Genomic DNA, 22,905 nt, shown 5'->3' with positions numbered 1-22,905 from the left:
TTAACCAATATGCTACTGATCCCTCGTTACAGTTGTTTCACCAAATTTACAGCTCACACAAAAACACCTCCACCAAAATGTCAACTCAATCACAACCCTACGTTAATATATTACCCACCATACAAAATAGGCCATCAATTTCTATCACATAAGCCCACGGGATGTAACAAGCTTCTTTGCTCTACAAAAATTTCTACCAGTCACTATATACAGTCCGTGACTTTGCCTAAAATATCGGCTCAGGTCTTTATATATGCTATATATATAGACTAGTCTTATAAACAGCGATAGTAGCACTAAAACTGTTGGTTTTGATTGGCATATGGCCTGCAACTTCTACCCAATTGGATTGCTTTTCTTGATAGATTGTTTTTCATGGCTAAAGTTTGTTGTTCTATTGAGTTGGAGCCTAGGACTTTGAGTGAAGGACAACTCAACCATGCGAGGGTATATATTTAATGTATCTGCAGTATATTATTTGGATTAGGGTTTGAACTTCTTCTGATCTCCTTGTTTCTCATATCTGCAGGAACTGGCTGCTGATGTGGTTGAGAAAATGGAACCAGAAGAAGCCTCAGCTGTATTCATTCAGGTGTGTTTTTAACATATGCATTTGAATACATAATGAAATTTCATGCGCCGGCCACTAGCTAATCTAAATTTGTGTGCAGGGACTGAGACCCGTTGGCTCAATGAAAGAGATGGTGCATATGGTTGCTGAAGAGGGTGAGCAACTGCAGAGTAAGGTTGTGGAGTGGAAGGAGGAGGAGGCTCAAATTCTTGAAACGCCCCCTTGCCAGTGCTTGTGCCCTACTGTCAATATTGAATCCCCCGATCAAGGAAGGCTTACCGAACCGTTGTCAGCCCCATTTTGAAACTTCTTGTTGTTTTGATTCATAATCTCACATGTCATGTTATTAGATTGTACGATATGAGAATATTATATATGTAAAATAAATATAAGTTTTTGTTAATATCTAAAACATATGGTTAACTAGTCTGATCAAGCATCACATTTTCCAACGATAAAATATTTAGTACTATTGCCAAAAGAATGCACAAAGAAATTTGGATGTAAATCTTGGCTCTTCATAGCAATTTGAGTGTCGTTATTAGGCCAATATGTTCTGCCGGGCGTTTATGTAATGTAATGCCTCATGTCATTAGTGCATGCATGTAATGACATTACATATCTAAAAGTTTGGCGCCCATGACAAAAGAAGGTAAATATAAAATATACATATACACTAAATATTTTGTTGTGTTGATTGGAGTTTTTTTATATTTAAATTTATAAAATGTGGAAATAAAATTAAATTACAATGAAAAGCTCCGAGGACAATCAACAATCGAAGATTCTCACAGAAAAGCATACGTTGTCACCGGTAGAAAAGAGCGAATCCAAATATGCCGATCCGTGCCACAGATAAGATTTCTGGACTCACCACTTAATGGAAATATTAATGAAAATTTACTTTGTTAAAAAAAAATAAAATTATCATATTCTAATACTTTGAGCAAAAATTTTATTTTAAAACAAATTTAAAATTAGGTGAATCAGGTGATATGAGATGAGTAGTTGCCTTTTTTTGTTTTTTGGGTGTAAATGGAAAGCTCCTTCGAAAAGCAATCCAGAGGCCAAATGGGAAAGCGAGACGAGGCTAAAATCGTCATTTGGAAAAAAAACAATACGACCATTGTCCAAAGAGGAAAATTTGAATTCCTGGTTGATGAGGGTTTAGGGTTCCAAATTGGCTCCTATTTGAGCAGCTCTGCATTCTCAGTCACTCTCACAGACACACCCTCTTTAGGAGGGAAAAAAAAAGAAAGAAAGCACCTCCTATTTCAATCCCTAATCGCTGCCACACTCCTCATTGCCTCCAATTCCCAGGTACTCTCTCTCTCTCTAAGCTCGTGGTTTAGATTTACTACGCATTCGTGCTCTAACTGAGTCGATTTAGTTTTTTCGGTAATTTATTGACTTTCTTCGTTTCTCAGAAACCAAACGGAGAAAACCCATAGACTAGGTTTTGTTTAAACTGTGAACTATGCGATTTTAGTGTGGTTGAGTGTTTCATATCGTGTTTGTTTGAATTATTCACCGCATTTGAGGAATTTATATCTTTGATTCGCTTTGCTTATGTAAATAAATAAAGTTCCGGTTTTTATTTATTTATTTACTGTTAAAAGTCTGGCCTTCGTATTTCTTGTTCATATGATGATGTGTTTTGCTTGCTGAAAAGGAAAGAAATAAGAACGTAGATATTTTTTTTTAGGTAGTGCATTATTAAGTGAACCCAGGGTCCCTAAGGACTAACATTCTGCAACAACTGGTTGTGTGTGTTTTTGTTTACCTGAACAAAGTTACTTGTTTTATTGTTTATGTGGTAACCAAAAGGAGGGCTAAGTCTTACATTCTTTATTTTCCAGAGGAATCAGTAATTAAAAAAATTTCCAGGATGAGCACCACAGCACATAGAACTCCCAAATCGGGTAGGCAGTCATTGTTTTTCCAAGATATAACTTCGCCAGTCTCAGCCCGGAGAGGAAAAATTTCGACTCCAGGCCAGGCAGCTGCAGTCTCTGCTCTATGGCGTGAGAGTGGTGGGGGATCAGATCTTCCACCTCCTCCGCTTTACACATTGGAAGACCGCTCAGACTTTTCCCCTGAATCTGGAATTCCAGATTACCCTGTATCCCCGGAAATAAAATCAGATCCTAGAACTCCGGTCCACAGTTTCGGACGTGATTCCTTGACTCCAGTAAAAAACAGATCAGAAGCAAGCACTTCTTATGCTCTATCAAGTGGACAGCATGGCCAACAGGGTTCAGCGAGTATGAATTGGTGGTCATCCCCAAAGAGTGGTGGTGAGCAAGATGAGAAGGGAAGGAATTCACCAGTTGAGGGTGTTGTTCAGCCTGGTGCTCTGATCACTCTTCCACCTCCAAGGGAAGTTGCAAGGCCAGAGATGCAAAGGAATACCTTGCCTGCAGGGAACCTCAACGAGGAAGAGTGGGTTACTGTTTATGGGTAATTCTTTAACCTTACCTTTGTCTTTGTTCTTGGGTATATATAAATTCATACATCTTTGGCTGATATATAATGTATAACCTTCGACTTTAGTCTACCTTTGGTAATTATCTTATCCGTAATAATCCATCTTTGCTGTGTTGTGTGTGGTTTTGGCCTTATTGCCTGGTGGTTGTTGGGCAAAGAAAAGAGTTTAAAAAAGAAAAATAAAAGAAATAATATCTTGTTTTCCAAGCTATTAAAGGTTTCAGATATGCTTGAATCAAATGTACCCCTGACATACTTTTTAAACTTAAAGTGGTCAGTGATCATAAGAGCCTATTTTCTTGCAAATGTGTCTGAAATCTCAAAAATCTTGAGAAATTTCTAATATTTGTTATAAATAAGTGTTCTACAGTGATAAATGTCTTTTAGCTGGTTATTGATGAGCAAGTGGTTTGTCAATTGACTCTTAATATTTCACAAACCACAACCCTCTCCCCAAGCCTCTGCTCCTTTTTGCTTCTTAACCACATAGAATTTGTTGAACTTGCAGAATAAAAAGGGGGGATCTTGTTCGGTAATTAAACATTTAGAAGTAAGACAATCTGATTATGTAATATATTTTATATGATGGTGATTGGTATTTTATAAATTTTGAACTAATTTATATAAATTGCCATACCGAGCTTCTAGCTCACAGTTTAGAGAACTGGTATTATTTCGTTATGCACTCTAAAACTTATATAGGGAACTCTCAAAACTTCTTTTTTTCTTTAATATCTCATGGTGGTTTTCAACGTTGTAGGGCAAAAGTTCTATAGTCTACTTATTGAAGCTTATTTGATCTCACTTAAGCTTAGACCCTTTGAAGTTATATTTATAATTTGGCTTGCTTGTCTATCTTCTTGAGTAATTAAAATGTAGTTTTTATTCAGTTATCCGTATAGCCTCTAATAGTCCTTTTTTTTTCTTTCAGATTTTCTCCAGGTGATACGAATTTAGTTTTACGAGAGTTTGAAAAATGTGGCATGATTTTGAAACATGTTCCTGGTCCAAGAGATGCCAACTGGATGCACATCTTATATCAGGTTCTTCTTTTTTCCTATTATTTCAAGTTTGATGAATCAAATTTCTTATACCAAGCATTAATATTCTCTTCATTCCTATTATTTCAAGTCTGTTGAATATAATAATAAATACCACCGTACATCACTTCCATTCAAACTTGGGTTTATTATTGGCATGATGCTGCCGTGAAATGGAAGGGAATTTGTAACACGATGTTGTGTGCATAGGTAGTGGTGAATTGATGTAGACCATTGTTGTTTGGTTAATATTTTGAAGTAAAGTTTGCCATGAAATTGAGTCAAAATAGTTAGGGATGATACTAAGTAGTCCTTCTGAGCTTTGCCCTTTTCTTTTGCCTTTTTGTCTGTAAAATTCTTCTGGGTTTGTTGTACTTGTAGTCTTTTGTGCGTGGGTCTATGTGTGCCAAAGACTTACCTTTATTCCCTCCTTTTCTCTTCGTTTGCTCAGTCTGGCTGAAGTATCAGACGGATGTAACTGCGATAGACTGAAGATATATCATGTTAATTTGAGTAAAAATTGTTAACTGTTCTTAATTCTGGTGGTGCAGAATTACTTTGATGCTCAGAAGGCTCTCAGCAAGAACGGGATGCAGATTAATGGGGCGCTAATTATAGGTGTGAAGCCACTGGATCCAATGCAACGCCATGCATTAAATGAAAGGATCAACAATCAGGGTTTCATGACATTGCCCCCCCAACCAGCCATGAAACATGCAGAACTGAATGCTTCAAGAGCCCCCCCTCGTTCTTACTATCTTCAAAATGGTAGTACCAGTGCGCGACAATCCGGTGGTTCAATTGCTTCCCCAACAAAGTCAATGGTGTCCAAAGTCATGGATTTAATGTTTGGAGTTTAGCTGCTCTGGTCAACAAACTGGTACTGCGGCATTTGTGATGAGAAAATATAATTGTTGCGAAAAATTTGAAGCTTAGACTTGAAAGAGGTGTCTGGTCATTACGCCCCCATTTATTAGTTGGAATTGTCTGGTCATTACGTCCTTATTAGTTGGAATCTCCTTTACTTATTTTTTACTCCAACATTTTCGAGGCTAATAAACTCAAGTCACTAGTGGTTGATGTATGATAATAAGTGGTTTTGCTTATTACATGCAAGTTGCATCTTGATGTGTGAGCACTGTTAATTTGCGATTTTTAGGTTACTACAGGATGTATCAGACTGATATCAAATGGAATGAATTTTATGTCAAATTGGCCGTACATGCTTACTTGTTCAGCAAGATTGCTGCCGATTTATGGTCAGTCTTAAGCTGTCAAACTACGGTTGGTCTTAGGATTAAACTAAGGTTCGTCTTAGGTTTCTACGTATCCAGACCATCAAAACCATTTTCGCATGTGCTATTTCTAACTTCTACTCCCACTTATAGTAGAAAAATTTGTGTGAAATGGGGATAACACTGTTTTGTTATCTTAGGCCAATCACAGTATGCCAAATCGAAAAGTAATTACACGCGACATACCGTCATTGACGGGAATAGCAAAATAGTGTTATCCCCGTTTCACACAAGTAGGTTTCTCTCTTATAGACTTGGTTAGAATATTGGTACAATTCAACTCTCAACATCATAAATTTGGAGCTAACAAACTTTGAGCCCGAGCTTCGCTAGTCACAATAGCCCATGCTGCCCTCAATGTTTCAACTCGAACCTAGAATCTTCGTTCCAATCCACCTATCAATCGCTTAAAATATGACCTCAAATTGAGGAGCAATGGAGCCAGAGATGACCTCCGAATGAACTGAGAAGCTTTCGTCTTTCAGCAGTACAAGATTTAATGCTAATCTCAGTACTTATCACTTGTGATGGATGCCTACCACATAGGGAATGATGTGATTCATCATTCATCCAAACTATCCGAATTTGCTATGCCCATCTGACGTTTAGGTATTTATTGTCTTCCGTAATCACTTTTTAATCCAACAATTATCGTGGATGAAACTTGAACTCAAAATCTTCATTTGATAATGAGACCAGATAATGATTGAGGCCGGAGTTTGCCCGTGTTCTTGATTAGAAGTTCTATTTGTACGCAAAAGTGGATTAGGCCAAGTTTAGTGAGTCCCCTTGCATATAATATTTTGCCTAAACATAACATTTTTCTTTGGAATTTTATGTTATGAGTTTTTTTTTTTTTTTTTGGGGGTAAGTATCATGAGGTGTCGGATCAGCTTGCGCGCACCTGAACTAATCTACACTCGCGGAACTGAACCTGCTGCTAGCCACCAGGTGTTGCAATTGCTAGGACTCGAATTGAGAAGCAAACCCAACCGAACCCCAGAACCTTACCCAAATAGCAGACATACCACCGGATCACTCTTAATGGTTTATGTTACGAGTTTTGAGAAGTAGCCAGAAGGCTCTAAAAATTGAAGAGCCCAATGAGGCTCTCCAGACTCCAGTGATGAAAATTAGAGGTCCTCATTATGTCATGGCTAGCTAGCAGTGAACTGTGAAGAGTCCAACCAAGAAAGCTGAAGTACGTATATAACAAGACAAGGCATCATTTCCATTGCAATATGTACACTCACGGGGCTCATCTTCTCTCCTCTACATTCTCTCCACCTGTCCCTCTCATGCAGCAGTTAACTTAAGCTAACCAATCCAAAAAAAACCTCCATAATTTATAATGTTGCAAGGACATTTAAAATACAATAAACTACGTAGGCAGAGGGAGAGAGAGAGAGAGAGAGAGCTAGCTAGCGATTATTTTTATAATAATCTCATGGGACAAAATCTAGGGTTACTCTAGATATGCTCTATATAATAATGCTACATGTTTGAATGTTTATCATAAATTGTTCATGAATTACAATAATTTTTATTTATATATAATTGAAAATTGAATGAGTGTTGAAATTATACTTCTCTTCTCTTATCTTTCCTAATGCATGCGTCTTGGAATTATTCTTATTCATGTTTCTCATAAGTTGACAAAAAATTAAAGAATAAAAAAACTATGTAAGTTTCACGTTAAAATTCATAATTCAATACTTAGAAAATTAAAAATTAAAAATAAGCACATACCAAATTTCATTATCTTCCACATTCCTAACTTTCCCGATTCAAAAAAGAAAAAGACAATTTTTGATTGTGAACATCATAGAATCATGAAATTAGAGAAGTAAAGGATAGAGATGTTAAGTTCAAACTTCCATGCAATAAAAGAAAAGAAAGTAAACAAATTGCAATTAGTTCTTGGCTGTATTCAAATGTAAGAACCGTAGGGTACGTAACCGCAGGGAACAGAGCCCCCCGGGTTTATAAAAAGCCACTAAACCAGTGCTCTACTTGGCAATTTGGCACACACACGTACTTTGTAACTTGTACCAGCATTTCCTTCACATCCAAATCCCACACAAAACTCTTAGCTTACAAGAAGAAGAAGACACAGGAAATCAAATTAAGAGGAGAAATGGTGAGCAGCCGAAAAACGACGTCGGTCGAAGAGGAGGTGGGGGAGGTCGGGAAGGTGGTTATAGAGATCAATGGAACCATGAACGACGCCGGAGCACGTGGCTTGCTTCAGAAGGGTGACGTGGCACAGGTGTGCCTGAGGGTGATGTGCATGGTGGCTTCGGTGACGGCGCTGTCGTTCATGGTGACAGCCAGGGAGGCGAGCACTGTCTCCATCTACGGATTTCAGCTCCCCGTTAACTCCAAGTGGTCTTTCGCCGACTCTTTCGAGTAAGCACCTCCACTCCACTCCCCTCCCAAATTACTCAAACACCCTTCCCATGAAAACAAGAAGAGAGAGAATAATTTTAATTTAATGCATATATATGCGTTTTATTACCTTACCGATGAATAAAAATTTCATGTAACATGTTTCATATATTTTAGAAATCGAGAAAATAAAAATTTCATGTAACATATTTCATACATTTTAGAGATTGAGAGAAAAACATATGAAACATGAAATATGCAAATTTTTGTTCATATTAACCAACCGGAGAGTCCAATCAACAAGCATGACGGAGGTTTGTTGCATTTAGCACGTACTTTTTTCGGTTTACTAAAATGCCCCTGGACTTTCGCGTTTATTTACTACTGGGTTTCCACCCAATTTTGTCTTGGTTTGTTTGTCATGCTCCCTTGACTGATTCAGTTGAAGTTTGACGTTGACGAATTTGCCCTTGTGTTTGGCGCTTCCCTTCCCAAAATGACAATAGATTAATATTTGAGGCTCCCCCTGCCTGCCTAACCCCCTATCCAACATGCCATATGAATGAACAGAATAAAGACCCGTGACTGACTGATTATTCTTTTTCTTTTGTTTTCTCTAACGTTTTCTTATTCTATATTTTAGTCTTGATCACGTTTAAACATTTTGTCTTACTTGTTGAAAATTCATAACTAATGGATGAAATGCTTTTGTGGATGAACCAACTTCATAATGGGACAAAAAAAATCAATCGATCTGAAAATTGTAAAACCAAACAGATCATGCATGTAATGTATATGCTGGATCATGTTTGTAATGTTTATTTTCAAGTCTTCGTTCACAAGTCATATTTACAGAAAGGTAGACAATTTATAAGACGTTAAGATATCTAATTGTGATTCTATAAAATAGACGAACATAGTGTTTCAAGAAAACACCAAAATGACAACCACCGGCATATAACAAAATACTAGCTGGGTTGTAGGAGTGTGATTTTGGGTGGATATGAAGGCGAAGTATAGAGTTAGTAAATGAATAATGTATTGAATTTGTGGTGGGCAGGTATCTGGTGGGAGTTTCAGCAGCTGTGGTAGCTCACTCATTGCTGCAACTAGTAATAAATGTGTCTAGGCTGCTGAGGAAGTCTCCATTAATTCCCTCGAGAAATCATGCATGGCTTACTTATGCTGGGGATCAGGTAGTCACCATTCCCTCTATCACTTTTCTAGCCAAATGCAATTACATGGGAGACATATATATGGTGTAATGGAGAGCTCGGGTTTTATGGTGAAGTAGGGTAGGGGAATTCGAATTTGGGGTCTTGAGTCGAGTACATGGGTGAATGCTCTTTAACACTAGAGCTACAGAGTCGAGTATAGCGATCGATAGATTTAGATTTAGGGATAAAACAGCTTTGTGATGAAAAAAAGAAAGAAAAGAAAATGATTATACATTTGCCTTTCAAAATTCAGCATCTACAATCTGAATGTGATCCTAGTGTTTTAATCTCTGTTACAGGTATTTGCATATGCAATGATGAGCGCAGGGTCAGCCGCATCCGGGGTAAGCAACCTGAACCGTACCGGGATCCGGCACACGTCTCTGCCTGATTTTTGTAAACCTTTGCACATTTTCTGCGACCATGTTGCAATCTCAATAGCCTGCACTTTCTTAAGCTGCCTCTTGCTGGCCATGTCTGCTATCCAGAATGTGATTTGGCTCTCAAACAACTGATGAGATGGAGTTGCATCATTTTGCACTTGCTTAATGTTCTTGCGCTTCAACTCTGTAATGATAGTTATGTAACATTAAATAAATTAATTAATCCCACTGTTTTTAAGGCTGGGAATTCTGGATGCTGGGTATGGTAAAGTTCCAAATGCTGGGAATTCTAGATGGATGCCTATGGTGCAATTTGATAATCAGCTTGTTAGAATGCTTCTGCTAATATGGTTGCTAGTATTGGGCAAGAACTGAGGCTACTGGCCATTTTTGTGGAAACTACGTGCCTATATGTTAGTCACCAATGCAATACCCAAGTTAACAGAGTTAAAAAAAGAGAAAGATTTCCTATTCTAATGAGGAAAAAGAAAGAAACAGAGAAATACTCTTCCTGCACATTATAAATGAAAAACAAAAAAATCTTGGATATGCAAGGATGTGAGAAGCGGGAACTTCATTCGTTAAGTTTGTAAAAAATTATGTTAAAACTGTTGATGTGGTGCGTGTAAGTTTCACTGATTTGTTCATATTAATTTTCACATCATTCTTTGTGCATAAATGTCACCGTATGACGATATATATAAAGAAGTGAGACGCAAAATAACGGTTAGACACATACAACATAATTGACTGACAAAGTGACCAATATTAGGATTGGGTTTTAATAAACAAAGAGCCCCATACAATTTTGGGCTTGGGACTGGACTTGTACAACTAAATTGGACTACTACATAAAACCACTATGAAAAAGGGAAATTATTGTAACGTCGTCGTTTTATGAACCCTCTCCGTCGTCTCTATACTCTATCTCGTAGAATACACAAGTGTTTTAGCTTTGAAAGATTTTACAGAGCACAGAAACTGAAGAGAAGAAGCTGAAGATGGAAGCTGATTATGCTAAAAACTCACGCACTTCCTCAGCTTCACTTCTCATCAACATCACCTTCGCTTCTCAAATGTAGCAGAGTGGCACAATTAAGCTTTCACAAACCAAAACTCCATGGCCTGCCAATGCCTTCTGGGCTCTTACTCATCTTCTTCTCTATCCCCAAACCCCAAACCCAAAACCCTCAATAAAAACCCACCAAAACCTCTCGCTCCATCCTCCATTTCCTCCCACCGCTCAACCACGGATGATAATGATGAAAACGATAAAACCCAGAAACCCAATTTCGATTTCCTCAAGCTTTCTGTAACTCTCACTGTAATCTCCACCGCTCTCCCCCAAATCCCAACCGGCATAGCCGCCGTCAAAGAGAAAAGGCGAGTGCCCAAGAAGTCCACGCTGAAAAAATCCGAAGCTTTATCTCATCAAGAGCTCGAGTCTTGGTCCCAAGGCCTCCCCGTCGTCTCCAATCGAATTCCGTACTCCCAGCTCTTGATATTGAACCAGGAAGGTAAGCTCAAACATGTTATCAAGCCTCCTGGTGTTGAATTGCAAAAAAGGGTAGAGCCCGTATTGGTTGTTCTCGAAGATAATCGGGTTCTACGCACCGTTTTGCCTTCGGTGGATAGCGATAGGAGGTTTTGGGAACAATGGGAAGAGTTGAAAATCGAGTCTTTGTGCGTCAATGCCTATACGCCGCCGCTTAAACGGCCGGAGATTCCGTCACCGTACTTGGGGTTTGTGGCGAAATGGCCGGCGTTTTTGTCGTCATTTGTGAAGCCGAAGAAGGAGAGCAAGAGAGCTATGGAGTTGAGGAGAGCAAGGGAGGAGTTTAAGATGCAGAGGAAGGAGGAGCTTGAGAGAATGAGGAAGGAACGAGATATGATCGATAAGGCCATGAAGGCCCAGAAGAAAGAGGAGGAGAGGAGAGCGAGGAGAGGGATGAGGAAAAAGAAACACGATGAGTCGTTGCGTCAGGCACGTAGGAATTATCTGGAGATGGCCAATGTATGGGCCAATTTGGCTCAGGACTCCAATGTTGCCACTGCGCTTGGACTGGTGTTCTTCTATATTTTTTACAGGACCGTAGTGTTTAGTTATAAGAGGCAGAAGAAGGACTATGAGGATAGGTTGAAGATTGAAAAGGCGGAGGCGGAGGAGAGAAAGAAAATGAGGGAATTGGAGAGGGAGATGGAGGGGATTGAGGGTGAGGAGGAGGAGGAGATTGAGCAAGGGAAGGGTGAGCAAAACCCTTATTTGAAAATGGCTATGCAGTTCATGAAGTCGGGGGCTCGGGTGCGTCGAGCTCATAATAAGAGGCTGCCTCAGTATTTGGAGAGAGGCGTGGATGTCAAGTTTTCGGATGTAGCTGGCCTTGGGAAGATCCGGCTTGAGCTTGAGGAGATTGTCAAGTTCTTCACTCATGGTGAAATGTATAGGAGAAGAGGAGTTAAAATACCAGGTTAGATGCTGTAGCAATGCGGCTGAGCTATTGACATTGTTAGATAGCTTTTCTTATATGACATGGTTTCTGTGCTTAATATATGACTTATATGACTGCCCTTGTGTTGAACGATTGTTGATATGCCCTGGTTATTCTCTGATTCCACTGAAAGCACACTGATTTGATTGTTCTGTTTTCCCAATTATTTTCCATTTACTTGTTTGTTTATTGGTATTGCTTTATGCATGATTTATTTTGTGCGGGTCATTAATTTCTTGATCAGGTGGGATACTTCTTTGTGGCCCTCCTGGAGTGGGTAAGACCTTGCTTGCAAAAGCTGTAGCTGGTGAGGCAGGCGTCAACTTCTTTTCCATTTCGGCCTCTCAGTTTGTGGAGATATATGTCGGGGTTGGTGCATCTCGTGTCCGAGCACTTTATCAGGAAGCAAGGGAAAACGTAAGTGTTGACATTCGCTGTTCAATTTCACTCTCTTGACACTGCACCAACCACCATACTTCACATTTTTTCCACACCATGTCCTTTTAATTTCCTTATACAATAGGCTAGTCTGGAAACTAGTTTTCAATAATATTATTGCATCAGTAAGTGTTAAATGATGGCATTTCTCTGTTTAATCATTTTCAAGGAGATAACAGATATAGGTGAGAAGTTGTGCCTTTCTTGTTTGTACTTTTCTTTTAGAGGGTGTAGCAAAGGTGCACAAATTGTTACATCTCATGATTTTTGAGTTTATATGCACAGGCTCCATCGGTTGTCTTCATTGATGAGTTGGATGCTGTTGGAAGGGAGCGTGGTTTGATCAAGGGTTCTGGTGGGCAAGAACGTGATGCTACTCTTAATCAGGTTAGGTTGGGAATATATAAATGTTTTTTTATTTGAACTTAGTACTAAAATTTTTCAACTAAACTTCAACTTTTGTAAATTGTTCATTCTTGTGTGTATTCTCCAGCTCCTTGTTTCTTTGGATGGGTTTGAAGGAAGAGGTGAAGTGATCACTATTGCTTCCACAAATAGACCAGATATTCTAGATCCAGCTCTTGTCAGACCTGGACGGTTTGATCGAAAGATATATATCCCTAAGCCTGGTCTTATAGGTCGCATTGAAATTTTGAAGGTAGTAGTCCATAACTTATATCCTGTACCATTTGCACTGCATATATGGCATTGCAAGACTGCCCATTTTCAATTGCCCCAATGATTTATTGTTTCCATAACTGGCTTATATTTTTCCAGTTTGTTTCCGTGTCCTGATTATAGGTCCATGCACGCAAGAAGCCTATGGCTGAAGACGTGGACTATATGGCTATTGCTAGTATGACTGATGGAATGGTTGGTGCAGAGCTAGCTAACATAGTTGAGGTTGCCGCAATCAACATGATGCGTGATGGAAGGACTGAGGTATTACTTCCTCTTATTAGATTACACCCCTTATCATTTGATTTTTCTGATTGATTGATATTGCACCTTGCACTAAAAAGAGAAGATGAAAAGAAATATGAGTGATGAAAAACCTTTATAAAAAAGAAGAAGGATGAAAACAAACTTGGCTAAGTTATGTATCAATGTGTTTACTAGATTTGCCGGGGGCTAATTATGAATGTGAAAGTTATTTAGGTCTTCTGTATCTATCACCTTAAAACATGTGCTAGAGGCTCGAGCTCGGGATTGGTAATACAAATATAATAATTATGTTTTTGAGTAGCATCCCTACTTATTATATGTCGTTGTTTAAAATGCCGGCCAGTGTTATTAGCAAATTGGAGAAGCTTATGAGATCCTTTTTATGGGAAGGAGTGGAGGAAGGAAAGAGGGATCATTTGGTTAAATGGGAGATGGTGGCTAACTCTAAGGAGGAAGGTGGGCTGGGTGTGGGTTCTTTGAAGGAAAAGAATGAAGCTTTGCGTGCTAAATGGTTATGGCTCTTCCCCATGGAACCTAATTCTCTTTGGGCTATGGTGGTTAAAAGCAAGTATGGGTCAGCTACTAATGGGTGGGATGCTAATCCCGCTACTACGGTTACCTCTCTCAACCCTTGGAAGGACAGTTCAGCGGGTTATCAAACTTTTTTACAGTGCTGCAGTTTCGAGGTGGGAAATGGGATTAGGGTCAGGTTTTGGGAGGATAGTTGGGTAAGGGAGGGGTTGTTGAAGGACTCTTTTCCGCGCTTGTTTGCGCTGTCTTCAAAGCATTCCTTAAGCATTGACTGTTTTGTTGGTTCTCAGGTTTTTCCTCATGATTGGGATTTTGGGTTTAGGAGAAATCTGAATGAAAGGGAGACTGCCGAGGTGATTAAGTTGCTGGAAATTTTGGAAGGAGTCAGATTGTGTGCTTCTAAAAGGGATAGGAGAAGGTGGGATCTTGATGTGTCGGGTTATTTCACTAGCAAGTCCTTTCAGTCCTTTTTGCGCTACAAGGGGAGGGTTGTGACCTTTCCTCCTTTCTCTCGTGTGTGGAAGGCCAAGTCTCCCCCTAAGGTCAAAGTCTTTGTTTGGTTGGTGGCGCTTGGGAAAGTTAACACTTCGGACCTTGTCCAAAGGAAAAGACCTTTTATGTATCTGTCTCCTCATTGGTGTGTGTTATGTAAGCATTGTGAGGAGAGTGTGGACCACCTTTTCTTACATTGCCCTTTTTCCTTAAGTCTTTGGGGGCTTTTGTGGAGGGAGGTTGGGACTGTTTGGGTGATTCTGAAAGGGTGCTCTGATTTCCTTTGTTCTGACTTTGTGGTTTGGGGATCAGGGAAGCGCGCTTCAACCTTATGGGGCTGTTTGGTCCACTCTGTTTTTTGGAACATTTGGATGGAGCGTAATAGGAGAATTTTTGAAGACTATAAGGGAGTGGGAGTGAGGGATCTGTGGGATAGAGTTAAGTACTGGGCAGCTTTGTGGGCTTCTGTTACAAAAGATTTTAAAGACTATTCTTATTCCACTATTATGAGGGATATGGCAGCTGCGGTGATTTGAGGGTTGGGGGGTGTGTTGTTCTGTGGTTTTTCGGTTTTGTCCCACCCTGTTAGTTTGGGAGGGGATGGTGTTGTTTGTTTGTTTCTGTGTTGTTTTTGTTCTTCGGTTGTGGTTGCCTTATCCACCTCCATTTTCTTTTGCTTAATAAAGTTTGTTTCTTCTAAAAAAAAAATGTTTTTCTTTCAGGTTTAAAATTCCATTATGAATTTATAAAATTTATGCCCATTTTGCCTATATTTGAATATGTGCAGCTGATTTCTTGAAGATTTGAATATCTTAATGCTTTCAAGTTAGTTATTTATGCCTCACATTTTGATCTGCTCTTTTGAACATTTGATCTTGTTGTATGTGCAGATTACTACCGATGACCTATTACAAGCTGCACAAATGGAAGAAAGAGGAATGCTGGATAGGAAGGAGAGAAGTTTAGATACATGGAAGCAAGTAGCTATTAATGAGGCCGCTATGGCTGTTGTTGCTGTGAACTATCCTGACCTTAAAAATATTGAGTTCGTATGGTCCTTAAACTCAAGCCTCGTCACTTTCACCTTTTCATAGCATATACTATTTCAAACCTACACAACGTTACATGCTGGGCATTTTAAGCAAGTCAAATAATTACTCATTGTTGGTCATCCTTTATATCTTTCTTATATATCCCAACTGTTCACGAAAGATTAGAATCATTGCTCATTTGAAGTTCTATTTGAGAAATGAGAAGTTCACATATTATTCTATGTCCTTGTGGAATAGTTTATGTTTCATTGGGTTCATTGACTTTAAATTAGCTAATTTCACTTTTTGCTTTAAGAATTTTGAATATACTATTCCTTGATTTGATTTATGCTCGTCCAAATATTCTTGTTAGTGTAACATTGAGAAGAAACTTACTTCCTATAAAATAATGAGTAGAAATTTTCTAACAATTTATTCATATGGTGCAGGTCACAATTGCTCCTAGAGCTGGTAGGGAGTTGGGTTATGTGAGAATGAAAATGGATCCTATCAAGTTCAAAGAAGGAATGCTTACGTATGGCTTCCTTTGTATCCCTATTTCTTTAGTCATTTTTCAAAGCACACTTAAACGTGAATTGCATGTCAACTTTAGTGTATCACTGAATATAAAAGTTAAAGTATATATCTAGAGAGTAGAAAGAAATGGTACTTCAGATTAAAGTCATAGCTATTAATGATAGGAAGTGTTAAACAGTGAGACTTTATCATCAAAGTAATTTTTTTAATCAATCTAGGTCAATCATTTGATTTTAAGTAATAAAGTTTACTAATAGGAAGTCTTAATTCAAAAAAGATGATAGAGCTTTCCTCATTTTTTTCAAATATATTAATATATTAATGAAGATATTATTGATTGGAAATTGTTTAAATGGGTCATTAAAGATATAGGTTGTTATTAACTAACACTAAGAGTAATTTAAATCTTAAGTAAGTTTTAATATATGAGATGATCACAATTGTAGAAATATGAATGACAAGAGATGCATATTCTGGAAATCAAGCATGTCAGGAATGCAAACTAAAATACTATGAACAATACAATAAGATCAAGCATGCGGTGTCCTTGAAGGGTGTGAACTTAGGAGTAGATGTTGTCTTTAGTAATGCCATTATATTAATTGTGTTGCTTCTTGTTGATATTGCATTAGAAATTCATGCTTATTGTTTCTTTCGAATAATTATTTTCTCGTATCTCCCCATGTCATGAAGTCGGCAATCGCTCCTGGATCATATCACTGTTCAACTGGCACCACGTGCAGCTGATGAACTTTGGTTCGGTGAGGATCAGGTAAGAAAATCTCTAATCCTTTATGTGCACATTATGTCTTGTATGTTCAGTTGTGGTATGTAGAAACTCTGCTGTAGAAAAATATAGTCAACTATAGCAACCAGAAAATTAAAAAGTAAAACCAGTTTCTCAACTTCAGAAAATACATTGCTAATAGGAAGGGTTCATTTTATATGTCTTGTATATTGATTTGTGCCTTTGTGGTTTACTCATTTTATGGATTTGAGGAAGCTTTTGCATTTTGTAATACAACTTGCATGCTATAGAGCACAATATATGTTAGGATCATCTGACTTCTCATGGAAAATGGTTAATACATTGTTTATGTGGATCCAAATCTTGTAAATAAGGTGACTTTTCCTTTTCAAGTCTATGGGTGATGCATCTGAATTCTTCTTGTACTTTTTCTCCAGTTAAGTACTATATGGGCTGAAACGGCAGACAATGCTAGGTCAGCCGCACGAACGTATGTTCTTGGTGGCCTTTCAGAGAAACATCACGGGCTATCTAACTTCTGGGTTGCAGATCGACTCAATGTAATTCAATCTCTTTATACTTGGTGATTTTGAGTTGGTTTTTGCTTTGAAAATTCCAATGTCTATATATGTACATGTTCCTGTAACTAAGAAGTGAATGCAAGAAGCAAACAGGTAAAGAGTGAATATACAATTAATGCCTTGTAATGAATCTTATTTCAGGACCTTGATACTGAAGCATTGCAAATTGTCAACATGTGTTATGAACGTGCAAAAGAGGTAATGTTAAAGACTTTTTCAGTGACGTTTTCTATTATTCTTACCTTAACAAAGTTACATATCTTTGTTTTGGATAACAGATTCTGCAGAAAAACCGAAAGCTCATGGATGCGGTGGTGGATGAACTTGTCCAGAAGAAGAGTTTAACCAAACAAGAATTCTTTAGCCTAGTTGAGTTACATGGTTCAATCAAACCCATGCCACCTAGCATACTTGACGTCAGGGCTGCCAAACGGAAGCAGTTCCAAGATATGATGATGAAACAAAAGGAACCAGCTTTGGAGAGCAACTTATGAATAAGATGTGGAGATATGGTAGATTCTTAATTATCTTTGATGTGGAGGAAGCAAAACATATGAGTCGGGCATGTCATTTCAAGCGGTGATTGATTTCGCGAGCATCCTGTCCAATGATTGATATTTATCATGCTCGGCAGCCCGGGTGAGCAAGTTGTGGAACCCTATCTGTTGATCATAAAAGAAATACGGGGGAAGTCATGCGCAGAAACATTAATCTGAGGGAGAAGCCCCCTTCAGTGATCTTTTGTTCGATTTGTAATTTACAGATGTTCTGTTTCATTTGTATCCTACCCCGTCTTAATCTATTTGATTTACTTGGCTACTTGGACGGAATGGTTCTAGTAGCTCAATTCGATCAAAATTTTTTGTACGGATGCTTCAGTATAAACTAGCCTCTCTCTTCCGCGCCTGCAAGAGGTTTTTTAAAATTATTTTAAAATTATTTTAGAATTAGAAAAAGATAATGGGTAGTTGTGTTTCATAAAAATAGGATCTATTATCTGATTTTTTATTTTTTTATTTTTTTAATATGAAAAAGTATGAATTTACCATATTATCCTCATATAAGAAAATGTCATTGGTTAATGCGAACATTAAGAATTGAAATTATTAATTAAATGAGGATAATATGGTAAATTCATATTTTTTCATATTAAAAAAAATTTAAAATAAAAGAAAAATCAGATAATGAATTTTATTTTTATGGAACACAATTACTCATTATATTTTTTAATTTTAAAATAAATTTAAATTAAAAAAAAAAATCTCACGCTTGCAGAGAGGCTAGTAGATTACATAGTGTGAGTTCTCATAATTGGTCTAACACATAAATCTTGTGATTAAATTTTCAACTATAGTCTAAAGAATGGGCTTCGGAGGCCCAGTCTTGTATGCAGACCAGGCTTCAGGATGGACAATTAAGAAAATAAAACCCAGCCCAAATTTCCTATTAACTGAATTTTAACAGTCACCACCACCTCACGTTTTCACCAACGTGTCCCATAAAATCCACCCATGACTTTCCCGCCCGCCCTCACAAACTTCATATATACTCTTGTCGTGGCCACTTTTCAGTTCCATTCCATTGTTTCTTAACCTCCTGTGAGAACTATGAAGAGGAACATATCTTATTGTTTCTTTGGTCTTTTCAAAACTTGGCTGACGGTTTTCTTGGCTGTCACATTTTGTTGTGCTGAAGCTGCTGCTACAGAGTTCCAAGTGGGTGATGATTTGGGATGGCAAGAACCTGACTTAAACAACAGCGCTCTGTATACTCAGTGGGCTTCCAGGAACAGATTTCATGTTGGAGATTCTCTCTGTGAGTTCTAAAATCTTTGCAGTAGCTCTCTCTCTCTCTCTCTCTCTCTCTCTCTCTCTCTCTCTCTTAGTGTAAGTTGAAGAAAATTTGATGAAATATGATCTTTGTTAGAGAATTGGTGCCGAATATGGATAGCTATATGGAGAATTGGTGCTAACAAAATGTGTAGTTTTTTCATGGTACAAAACATGTGTTTCGGAAAATGCAAGATGATTACACAAAAAAAAACACCCCTACTAAGAAGTTGGAAGATTTGTCTCCCTTACCGAATATATTTTGTTTTGTTAACCAAAAATGCATGTGCGCAATCAATAGTGAGTCGTCCAAATCTCTGTATCTTGACAAACCATGAATTGGTCAGTTCTAGAAAGGAAGTCTAAATTCTATTTGGTGTTTATCTTTGCTCTTGTTTTGTTTTCATTTTCTTGACTCTTTTACAGCTTTCACGTACAAGAATGATTCAGTTCTTGAGGTTGACAAATGGGATTATTACCACTGCAACACAAGCAATCCCATAATCGCGTTTGATAACGGGAAGAGCATTATGAAACTTGATAGGCCTGGCCCCTTCTATTTTATCAGTGGAGCTCCTGATCACTGCAAGAATGGCCAGCGGATTTTTATCAAAGTGATGGATCCACGCCCGATCTCACAGTCTCCTCCACCCGGTGCAGTCCCACCTGAACCCAATTTGTCTGAGTCTCCTGCACCCTCACCAAGCTTAGGAGTTGCCATTGCAGTTGCACCTTGTGCACTTTTTATGGCTCTTATTGTGACATTTTTAGCTTCAGTATGTTCCTCATCATAATCTTCTTCCACTTTTTATATTTTTTATTCTGGCTGTTAGGATCTATTGTGACTCCGTATTTTGCTTTAAATTATTCATTGATGTTGAACTTTATTTTTCATTTATGTAATGTTGGGATGGGATGTATGTTTGATGATTATGTTTTTTTTTGTCTTAAGGTTGTTTATGTTTGATGCTTATGTTTAATTCCTCTAGAGATCTGCTTTTACCTAGTAACGTTTTCTTGACACAAACGATCAAATTACACAAAAGGAATCTTATGCAAAAGCATATGCTAAATGGGAACCTAAACTCTTTTAAACACTGAGAGTAATTACATCTTCATCCTCCTCTGTTAGGTGATCAATTTCCCACTCCTAAGCAATTCTTCAGTACGTATGATATCCCGAATCTCGAGCACTGGCAGTGTCTGAGTTTATAGACATTGACTCGTCTGATCCTTCTTGCGAACTTTCCTCTCTACTTTCCTTTGCTCTCTTCTCCGCCATTCCTCTTTTCCGCTCTCTTTCCTTTGCTGTCTTCTCTGCCCTCTTTTGTGCTCTTCTTTGTGCTCTTTTCTCCAATCTTTCCTTGGTAACCTTACCTCTTTCTTTCCTCCACTGTAACTTCCTCAACCAGTGTCTAGCGAATGTGACACCAAGAAATAGAAAAACAGATCCCATAGTCCCTGCACATACAGATATGAGAGCCTCAAGGGTCCAATTTGTTCCTTGACTGTGTGGCAAGATCACCCAAGTGGCTGCAATGTAAGCTGTGGCCATGAGTGACACTGCCACCCACATGGCTTTGTGAGCAACCACCAGTAGCTTCATCAGTGCTTTACGCCGGAAAGGAATGATGCTCACTAAGACAATGACTATGCACATAGATAAGAACAATGCAGCTGTGTTGCTTATTGTGAAGACCTTGAAAGCAGTTGTTCTTCCAATTGTTGACTGTCCTTTTAGTGGTCCTTCCTGGTACACACCCCCAGGAGGGTTTATGCCAGCGGTGAAAGTAACCGATGCAATCAAAATGGCAACTACTGTGATTGTGTTCCTGGTATTTTGTAGGGCCTCTCTATATATCTCATATTGCCTAACGGCACTTATTTTTTTCTTCCCTCTTTGCTTCACAAGCTTGGATTGATGCAAATTGGTTGGTGGTGCAGAAGGACTATCTATCTGGTTGCCAAAGTTTATTGTTACTTGATGACTGGGATTACTATCTGCTTGTATTGTAGTGAAGTCTTCCATTGGTTGGTTGTTGGCTACACCATTTCTGTAATCATGTTCACTTTGGTGCAGGTTAAATTCAATAGGCGTTTGTGCCATTTTGCCACCAATTCTCTTCAGCATGTACCTAACATGCTGGTTCCCCGTCATGATGCTAAATTCTTGGTTGAGGATGTCATAGGCTGTTAGACCTCTATGGTTTTGACCATTGGTATCCACCTCGGTTTTGTCAAGGATGTACTCTGCTAACTGAAATTTCCACATGCGGAAGGATCAGTCGGAGTTGAAGAAGCCAAGATTTCCATCATATGGTTCTTCACTTAATAATGTTAAATTTGTTCCTCAAGAGAAAACCTATAAGAAGTAAACTGAATGGTAAATTTTGAGGGAGAAACTTACTCTAAAGTTCCTTGTAGAGACTGCTAGATGCAAGACGGTGTTTCCACATTCGTCTGGCCTGTGGATGAGATTGGTGCTGTTAAGAGATTGTGCCAAAAAGAGAAAGGAACTGTATCTGTTGGACATGGCAGCAAGATGAAACACTGTTTCTCCCTCTCCTGTGAGAACTTCGAAAGATCTGGGAGACCTGGACCAAAGTTCCTCAAGGATTTCGGTTTGTCCATTCATTGCTGCCAAGTGCAATGGCGTGTAACGAGAATGATTCTTTTCAAGAGCAAGGTTTGGATCAAGCTGTAAGAGTATTCTTGTTATCTCCAAGTGACCTTTCTCACAAGCCAAATGCAATGGTAAACATCCATTTCTGTCAGCCTTCCGTGCAAGCCTTGAGAGTGCATTCAAAAGTGGTGTACTAATATCTGCAACATTATTAGCTCAAAATGTAAGTTCACAATGAACCAAACAACATTGCTTTAACATGAATTACGCATAGTGAATGAAATTGCTCTCAGCCTTACCCACATGGCCTGGTGACAGGGGCACGTGAAGAGGACTCGAATCCCCATCTTCTTCAAAATCTCGTACCCGTGGTAGGTCTGTGAACAACTTCACCACATCACAATGCCCGTAACGGCAAGCTATGTAGAAGGGGGTTTGATTTTCAGAGTTAAACATACAAGCCACCCAAGGATTGGCCTCTAACAGCAGCATTACAATATCGGCTATCCCTTGCCGACAAGCTTCATGTAAAGGACTTTCTTGTCTATTGTTCACAACTGCAACCAAGTCCGGAGACAGCTTAATGATTTCAGAAACCAGCTCAACGTGCCCGAACCTCGCAGCAAGGTGTAAGACAGTGTTTTTGGATTCACCAGCTTTTTGACAGAGAAATCCTTCATTGTGTTGAACCAAATTGATGAAAGTCTGCTTGTCATTTCCTTCAATTGCCTCAAAAAGCTCTGGATCCATTCCCTCAAGCCTTTAGTTTTCACTCTAGGGGGAAGTTCTGGAGCAGAATGTGTATGTTCCACAACCAAATGGTCCAGGCAGTACAATTTAATTTAAGCAAGGACAAGAGAATATCTATAACCTAATGCTTCAACAGTTTGCTACCCCTAGCAATACTGAAAAGTCTTCAACCTTTAAGGATGAGGGTCAGCTGCATGTCAACCAACATCTTAAGCGTCTTCTTCAAGGAGCCAGGTTATGCTTTTTCTCTTGTCATTTCCACGCAGATTGTGGCGAAAAAATCTCCAGTATACTTTCTGATTAACACCTAAGAAATTGCTGAGAAATGCATTAATTAATTCTTTTCACCAATCATTCTAAAATTTATGTGGTCCACATTTTAGTGTAGCCCTGTTTTAGGCTTAAGGTTCATTGACTAGTTGACTGGGTGCACGTTCCCCTTTATTTCTCCGTCCTGACCACCCTCCCTCCACCTAAGAAATCGTACTGCCTTCAACATACAGTTAAAATTCATGTTTTTTCCTTCAATT

At 38.6% G+C, this 22,905-nt stretch overlaps 6 protein-coding genes across 7 annotated transcripts; 5 read left to right on the top strand and 1 right to left on the bottom strand.

Moving 5' to 3' along the window:
- The first annotated feature begins 316 nt into the window (after positions 1–316).
- LOC103327867 (uncharacterized) lies at positions 317–1,081 on the top strand. Its single transcript, XM_008230233.2, has 3 exons — positions 317–447; positions 530–592; positions 672–1,081. The coding sequence occupies exons 1-3, from the start codon at positions 376–378 to the stop codon at positions 873–875; spliced, it is 339 nt and encodes a 112-aa protein (XP_008228455.1). The 5' UTR covers positions 317–375; the 3' UTR covers positions 876–1,081.
- A 571-nt stretch (positions 1,082–1,652) lies between these two features.
- Positions 1,653–5,319, top strand: LOC103327852 (mitotic phosphoprotein N' end (MPPN) family protein). The gene is made up of 4 exons (XM_008230217.2): positions 1,653–1,891; positions 2,431–3,031; positions 3,990–4,101; positions 4,650–5,319. The coding sequence occupies exons 2-4, from the start codon at positions 2,460–2,462 to the stop codon at positions 4,956–4,958; spliced, it is 993 nt and encodes a 330-aa protein (XP_008228439.2). The 5' UTR covers positions 1,653–1,891; positions 2,431–2,459; the 3' UTR covers positions 4,959–5,319.
- A 2,057-nt stretch (positions 5,320–7,376) lies between these two features.
- On the top strand, positions 7,377–9,701 carry LOC103327853 (CASP-like protein 3A1). Its single transcript, XM_008230218.3, has 3 exons — positions 7,377–7,802; positions 8,842–8,977; positions 9,298–9,701. The coding sequence occupies exons 1-3, from the start codon at positions 7,531–7,533 to the stop codon at positions 9,511–9,513; spliced, it is 624 nt and encodes a 207-aa protein (XP_008228440.2). The 5' UTR covers positions 7,377–7,530; the 3' UTR covers positions 9,514–9,701.
- A 619-nt stretch (positions 9,702–10,320) lies between these two features.
- EMB2083 (AAA-type ATPase family protein) lies at positions 10,321–18,098 on the top strand. Its single transcript, XM_008230220.2, has 11 exons — positions 10,321–11,849; positions 12,115–12,287; positions 12,594–12,695; positions 12,802–12,966; positions 13,110–13,250; positions 15,167–15,325; positions 15,757–15,842; positions 16,538–16,616; positions 17,030–17,152; positions 17,315–17,371; positions 17,452–18,098. Exons 1-11 carry the CDS (start codon positions 10,502–10,504, stop codon positions 17,665–17,667), a joined length of 2,649 nt encoding a protein of 882 aa, XP_008228442.2. The 5' UTR covers positions 10,321–10,501; the 3' UTR covers positions 17,668–18,098.
- Positions 18,099–18,247: 149 nt separating this feature from the next.
- Positions 18,248–19,942, top strand: LOC103327868 (mavicyanin). Its single transcript, XM_008230234.2, has 2 exons — positions 18,248–18,988; positions 19,429–19,942. Exons 1-2 carry the CDS (start codon positions 18,781–18,783, stop codon positions 19,794–19,796), a joined length of 576 nt encoding a protein of 191 aa, XP_008228456.2. The 5' UTR covers positions 18,248–18,780; the 3' UTR covers positions 19,797–19,942.
- A 57-nt stretch (positions 19,943–19,999) lies between these two features.
- LOC103327894 (uncharacterized) lies at positions 20,000–22,835 on the bottom strand. 2 transcript variants are annotated; one of them, XM_089049803.1, is made up of 4 exons: positions 21,925–22,835; positions 21,410–21,825; positions 20,642–21,259; positions 20,265–20,463 (listed from the first exon to the last, which is right to left on the bottom strand). In XM_089049803.1, exons 1-4 carry the CDS (start codon positions 22,373–22,375, stop codon positions 20,407–20,409), a joined length of 1,542 nt encoding a protein of 513 aa, XP_088905929.1. In that variant the 5' UTR covers positions 22,376–22,835; the 3' UTR covers positions 20,265–20,406. The 2 variants fall into 2 exon arrangements, with proteins under 2 accessions (XP_088905928.1, XP_088905929.1); XM_089049802.1 differs by having other exon boundaries at positions 20,000–21,259; positions 21,925–22,825.
- Between the last annotated feature and the right edge of the window lie 70 nt (positions 22,836–22,905).

Source organism: Prunus mume, linkage group LG4, assembly GCF_029339155.1.
Source record: "Prunus mume cultivar Tortuosa linkage group LG4, ASM2933915v1, whole genome shotgun sequence".
Classification (NCBI taxonomy): domain Eukaryota; kingdom Viridiplantae; phylum Streptophyta; class Magnoliopsida; order Rosales; family Rosaceae; genus Prunus; species Prunus mume.
Note: the sequence above shows the minus strand (reverse complement) of the source record. Positions and strands in the feature narration are given on the sequence as shown.